The following is a 6,986-nucleotide window of genomic DNA, read 5'->3' as shown; positions in this document are numbered from 1 at the left end:
ATGGTATGAAATATGATTTTTTCAAAACCACATGGGTGTTGTTTTACATGATAATGTACACATGCATATGAGAAATACAAAGAGATATGCATGTTTTAGTCCTTGCAATTGTCTTTAAACATAATTAGATTAATTTTAATTTCTAGTGGTTTTATACATGTTGTATGTATTCTGTTTGCTAACGCTTATTTTGAGCCTTTTATTGTTGGGCTATATATGTTTAGTATAAACCAAGATATGGTTGAAAGCAAATTTGTTGATAGCTGGCATCAGGAGACCCTTAAAAGGGTAAAAAGTGTATAAAAGTGTATAGACTTTATATTTTCTGTATATTCTACGTGTTCTAAGGGTTATTTTGGTGGATTGGTTGTTGTGCTTTGTAAAACTGGGACAGAAATACGAATTTTCTGACAAATGTCACGTATGCAAACCCTCAAAGCTGAAGTTGCTAACTGCTCTTTATGGTTAGTCATTTTACGCTTGGTTGATTTCACCGTTGAAAAACAAGTTAGCCTAGAAGAAACACGAGCTAGCGATGTGGGTATATTTATTTATTTATTTGATTGGTGTTTTACGCCGTACTCAAGAATATTTCACTTATACGACGGCGGACAATGTGGGTATAGTGCACAGCACTACAGTACCTATAGGGCCTCAAATTCGACAACCCACGATCTGACATCTTCCTTTAAAAGACAGAACAAAAATCCCTTTGAATTGTCACATATGATGGGTAGGAGCAACTAATGTGCGTTATACACATTCATTTCTCTTGCCTACAGTGTGCAAGGCTGAACAAAAATGATTTGTGCGTATCTGGGTCATTGCAAGAATAGTCGGCGCACGTGTTAGGCAAGTTGGGCCGGGAGTTGCGGGTGGCGGTGGGGTGGGGGTTGGGGATACGTATAAAGGCACATGACGAGTTTCGGGTGGCTCACTCACAATGGCTGACTCCGCATGGATACCGGTAGCACTGACAGTAGTGACTGTGTTATGTCAGCTTGCAGAGCAGTCCACTCCACCTCACGTTATACTCATTGTGGCTGACGATTTGGGTGAGACAAGTATATATGGATCAATGTGCATATATATATATATACATATAGAGTGTTGCCAAAATCTGCAATGCACAGTACGCCTTCTAGGTATACACCTATCCAGTATGTGTTTTGTTTGTAGCTCTGGTGTGTTACGTCAGAACTATAACAAGCCTAAATTCGCAATAACCCTGATATCTCGCCAAAATCGATGTCGGCTTACACTCAGGCCCCTAATTAATTGAGTGAGTGAGTGCTTGGGGTTTAACGCCGTACTTAACAATTTTTCAGTCATATGACGGCGAAGGAATCCTTAGAGTGCATGTAATGTGCCTCATTGTTGCAGGACAGATTTCCACCGCTCTTTTATCTAGTGCTGCTTCACTGAGACGCCTTACCGAAGGCAGGTAAGGCTGTACGCTTTGCTACCAACTTTGCTATCGGGGCCGGTCCTAATTAATTGAATGTTACGCGTTGAAAGATAGAATGACAAAAATTTGACCGATAGGCCAATGTTAAAAGAAATGTAAAAAACTGAGAAAAGGATCGAAAGACAGACTAACTGGATGGTCCATTTATAAACAGTGCATCCAAAAACCTGCGAGTTATATTGTACAGAATTCTTAAACCACGTAGGTGAAGGAAAATGTCGCTCAGACCTCTAATTTACATATACAAGGATGGGATTTGGAATTTTAAAGTTCCTCACTGCTCTCACTGTTCGTTAAAATCTACATTTCTTTCACCAATAGTAATTGTGTGCATATTTGTACCGACAGCTTTACCCCAAAGTCGGTGGTGTACTCCGGTTTTCCCCATCCATAAAACTGACTGCCATCGTATAACTGAAAAAAATTAGGGTATGCCTTTAAACAACCATCAAATATGTAAAAACACGTATCTATTGACATATGAGTTACCGCGTGAACGATTATGTCGGAAGAACTATTTAGTTAATTGTTTTGTGTATAAATTAAACATCACCGATGCTGAGATTCGGGCCCAGTATATAAACAATGCTTTTCAAGGTTCTTTTGGTGCACAGCAAGAACTTGAGCGCGCGCCGGGTCAGAAACTAGGACTTGTGGACATTTATGTATGGTCTGCGCACACAGACATCATATATCAGAGACGACTCGAGAGTCTTTTTAACAGTACTATAAATAACCCATTATTGCATACACCTGTACGTATCTTTTCGTAATATGTGTTTAAACACATTTCGGCTAATACATGTGTTCAATCTGGGTTTTGAGCATATTTATATTTTTTAATGTATTCATAAATGTTATAATAATTCATATGTTTGGATATAAACAACAAATTTACGTTCAAATAAATGTATTAGACATCCTTATTTAGAGCATTTTGTTAAATGAAATGACCACATTCTAGTGCAAACATATTTATTAAAAATGTGTTACATTATGACATTATTATGCAAAGACGATATATACTACAAAAATATTTTCAAATACGCCTTTCTCCTGATAGAAAAAAAATTCTAAAGACCAAAGTTACAAATAAGTTTTCACGCTCTTTCATCTTTTTTTGCGTGATTTTTGGGGTTTCTCCTTCTCTAAGAATTATGTCTACTGATGCATTTTTTTACAAGTATTTATAACGACACTATCGTGTTGTTACATCCGAACTCAATAAGTATATATAAAAAAACATTATTTGTTCAAAATAAGGTTTCAAGGTTTTCTAGTTTCCTCTTTACAAGTCTTTACAATTGCATGTACTTGAAAGGCTGTCTCGTTTGAATGCTGCCAATGATGCAGCTTAACCCTTCTGTGTTTCTGTGTGTCTGTAGCTCGTTATATTAATCAGTTGCGTATAAACATGCATGCACAGGGGCAATAACTAGGCAAGTTGGTATATTAAATACAAAACCCAAAGCTGGGGAATTTGTAACATCCAGACACCATTCTCCAGATTCAATATTTGATATCTAACTATACAATATACATTATATTGATAAAATCAGTTAAGGCTTAATCTTAATTTTATATTCCATACAGGATGGAACGATGTCAGCTGGAACAATCCCTCAATGATAACCCCTAACCTAGCCCAGCTGGCCCATTCTGGTGTTATCCTCAACCAGTCCTATGTGCAGCCTTTGTGTACACCGTATGTATGTTCAACTAATCCTATGTGCAGCATCCCGTATATACCATCAACCAGTCCTATAGGTAGTCTTTGTGTACACCTCAACAAATTATACGTCAAACCTGTGTGTAATATCTACTAGTGTTGTGCAGCCTTTGTGTACACCGGTTGTATCCTCAACCAATCTTCTAAAGGCTTTGCTCACACCGTTTGTATCCTCAACCAGTCCCGAGTGCAGCCTTTGTGCACACCATATGTACCTTCCACCAGTACTAAGTGTAGTCTTTGTGTACACTGCATGTGTCCTCAACAAGCCATACGTGTAGTCTATATATAATATCAACAAGTGGTGCGCAGCCTTTGCGTACACCAAGTTATCCTCAACCAGTACTGTACAGCCTTTTGTAGACCGTATGTATCCCAAACCAGTCCTGTGTACAGCCTTTGTGTGCACCGTTAGTAACCTCAACAAGTCCTGTGTGCAGCCATTGTGTACACCGTATGTATCCTCAACAAGACTTTTGTGCAGTTTTTATGTACACTGCATGTGCAGCCTGTGTATCTCCAACCAGTCCAGTGCAACCTTTGTGTAGCCTGTATGTATCCTCAACCAGTCCTATGTACACTCACGCACGGCCGATGCGCTGTGGTTCTCCCAGGTTCATATCGTTTTCTCGACCCGTAAAACCGATTGCTGTCGTATAAGTCAAATATTCTTGAGTTGTTGCGTTCCATCCCAATAAAACAAATAAATAAATAAATATCCATTTTTTACCTTGTGATTACAGATCTAGGACGGCAATCATGACCGGGGTTTACCCGTATCACGTGGGTTTGCAGGTAACAATGTTTGTCGTAAGCAATTGGTTTAAATAGATTACCTTTATTTTTATATAGTGGCTTACTTCTGCACGTTTTTGTTGGCAGAGATTGTAAGCAGTAAAATTGCAGCTAACTGCTAACCACATTCGGATAAGGTTTCAATTTCCTCTAAACTAAAGTGTAAAAATCATTCTTGTTTTTTTATCAAAAGGAATGTTTTGATTTTTTTTCAGCACAATGTAATCATGGGATCGCAACCCAATTTTCTACCGTCCAAATACACTCTTCTTCCTCAGAGGTTGAAAAAGCGCGGTTATACCAGTCACATGGTCGGCAAGTGAGTGTGATTTACCAATGTATGATGCATGAGTACAGTTAAAGCTTGGCCTTTGGCACCCTGTATGTGAATTGCCCCAAAGGCATGCTAGATCATTATAAAGTATGGCTATATTATTTAGAAAATGTATTACTAAGTTCAGACGTCCAAAAGTCGTACTGGAATTAAGCACTGTCCGGGTCATACATATATATGAAAGCAGGGCCAGTTCCGCAGAGCCATTTCTGCTATGGGTAAAACAAACCGGGGCTCGTATATGTATATGGCATGAGTCAAAAATTTTAACACAGCTACAGTTAAAATGTTTTACTCTAGGTTGGTGAAATTTTCTAGACTGATTTTTTTCTCTGCAGAACAAAGTATACCAACCACTGTTTGAATTCTTTCCCTTTCGGAGTTTGGCCTTTTAAGCATTTGCAGTTTTTGACTTAAGTCTTAAGTTGCTTAACAAAACCATTTGTGACATAAAACATAGTCAAATATGGTGCAACAGTGCTCAGTTTTTGGTACCGGTAAGTTGAAATTCACAATCACTTCTAAACTCGTATTCCAGCTGACCACTTCAAAAACCTGACAGCCCTGATAGCATAAGTTATGTCCATGTCTTCGTGGTCAATATAAATGACTGCACCTTAGAGAATAAAATTAGAACGGTGATGGGGGCGTGCCAGCGTTGCGCAATGACCCAGGAGCTTCTCGCCAACGCTGGCTTCCTCCTCCATCATACGTGGAAAGGTCAGCCTTCAATCTTTGGGTGGTGGAGTGTTTCGTCTGAGGTTTCTCCCAGACTCTACCCGATTTCTACTAGTCGCCGTTGTATAAGTAAAATATTCTTGAGTTAGGGTTTTGTTCCAACTATTCCCAGGACCATTTAAGCCCTTTTTAATTTGATTAGGTATGATGTGCTTTCGTAATGTCAGACTACCATGTTTATTGTTTCACAGATGGCACCTTGGTTTCTGTAACTGGAGCTACACGCCAACTTACCGAGGATTTGACAGCTTTTTGGGCTACTATCAGGGTGCTGAGGATTACTACACGCACAAAATAGGTACACATGTCATTTGATATTTATTTATTTATTTATTTATTTGTTTATTTATTGGACTTTTGCGCCTGTGAAATTATAACACGGCAATCACATATATGGATTGCGGAAAACTGACAGAGCCTGCATAGTGAAAGCCACGACTCGGTGAAAACCACGACTCGGTGAAAACCACGACTCGGTGAAAACCTGCCTTTCGCCAGGTAGCTTAACTGATAAACATCTTGATAGACGACCGAAGCAGAACCAACGAGACCAGACGAGTTTCTGCTACTCAGCATTGATCCAGCGCATCACTTTAGATGACCGAGCCAACGAGAGTCCTTAATTAATTGATATGAAAATAACTATTGAACTTACTCATAACAGTCTGTTGGCTGTGTGCTACAGAACACTTATACATATATGTATGTCTTAGGCATTTAGCACTACTGTACTATAGCTATACAAGGGCATATCATTGGAGTTGTGTACATCGCGTCAGTTTTGTTACCATCTTATATAGAGTAGGGGGCCTCCGTGGCTCAGTCGGTTAGCGCGCTAGCGCAGCGTAGTGACCCAGGAGCCTCTCCCCTATGCGGTCGCTGTGAGTTCAAGTCCAGCTCATGCTGGCTTCCTCTCCGGTCGTAAGTGGGAAGGTCTTCCAGCAACCTGCGGATGGTCGTGGGCAGTGCCCGGTTTCCTCCCCCCCGTAATGCTGGCCGCATTCGTATAAATATTATATAATATTCCTGAGTACGGCGTAAAATACCAATCAAATAAATAAATATATATATAGTGTTCAATTAATACGCCTTATTAAAATGAATTGGACAAAATATAACACTGTTGTTTAAGGATTAGTAACGTGGCTGTGTTCTGAAAATTTCTTGGTTCCGAAACTGTACGGCCATTTAACATTTAAGAACTAACATGTATTGTTAGTCTATTATTTGCTTTCCAGCTTTAGGGTACGATTTTCGGTTCAACAAAGAAGTATACAAGAACACCAAAGGCGAATATTCCACGGTACGTGTATACGAAGGAAGAGTTTTGCTTCGTGACACCAGACACAGTATCTACTCTCAACCGTAAATACTATACTCGGTAGCTGTGCATTGACATTTCCTCACATTTAAAAATAACAAATGAATAAGAGTATAAAAGAACATTCCGCATTAAGCTAAGGATACGCAGTGACATAAAAATCATGTCTTAAGAGAAGAGTATGGACAAAATGGCAAACGTTTAATTTAGTTGTTTGTCTCGTTAGAACATCTGACTCAAGCAGCAAGTAGCAAGCTGTATGCATTCAGACGGAACACGACTGCAGCACATTTCTGACGTCAGAGAAATTTTCAGGACTTCAGGGATCGTCCCCGTTCTGGACGTCTGCGCGTAACGTGAGCACACCCGACATTAGGCTTAGCTTTGCACTACGTCAAGGACACGATGTGAACAACTATTTGTGGTCTTTTAGACATGCTTTATTCTTTCGCCTGGAATAGAATTTGTCGAGTTAATAAAGATTTTGCAAACTTGTCAGTCACATAATGAAGTCAAACTGGTTGGTCAGTCTGTAACCAGGAATCTCCCCAGTCACTGTAGCAGCTCCGGTTGCTGAGGTAAATTGTATCTGGAGAACTCA

The 6,986-nt window shown here is 39.5% G+C and overlaps 1 protein-coding gene across 5 annotated transcripts in view; it reads left to right on the top strand.

Annotated features, from left to right (window-relative positions):
- Window positions 1-922: 922 nt before the first annotated feature.
- The window catches only part of LOC135466531 (arylsulfatase I-like), a 17,591-nt gene continuing 11,527 nt past the window's right edge, over window positions 923-6,986 (top strand). For 4 of the 5 annotated variants that reach the window (XR_010444131.1, XR_010444129.1, XR_010444130.1 and 1 more), the window contains exons 1-6: window positions 923-1,055; window positions 3,062-3,173; window positions 3,941-3,992; window positions 4,208-4,311; window positions 5,256-5,362; window positions 6,303-6,367. Coding sequence is in view for 2 of the 5 variants with exons in the window: in XM_064744067.1 (XP_064600137.1) it covers window positions 944-1,055; window positions 3,062-3,173; window positions 3,941-3,992; window positions 4,208-4,311; window positions 5,256-5,362; window positions 6,303-6,367 (552 nt within the window). In the remaining 3 variants the exon portion in view is untranslated. The remainder of the gene's footprint in view (window positions 1,056-3,061; window positions 3,174-3,940; window positions 3,993-4,207; window positions 4,312-5,255; window positions 5,363-6,302; window positions 6,368-6,986) is intronic. The other variant, XM_064744068.1, reaches the window with a different exon arrangement.

Source organism: Liolophura sinensis, chromosome 6 (genome assembly GCF_032854445.1).
Source record: "Liolophura sinensis isolate JHLJ2023 chromosome 6, CUHK_Ljap_v2, whole genome shotgun sequence".
Lineage (NCBI taxonomy): Eukaryota > Metazoa > Mollusca > Polyplacophora > Chitonida > Chitonidae > Liolophura > Liolophura sinensis.
This window is presented reverse-complemented; position numbering and strand designations above follow the sequence as displayed.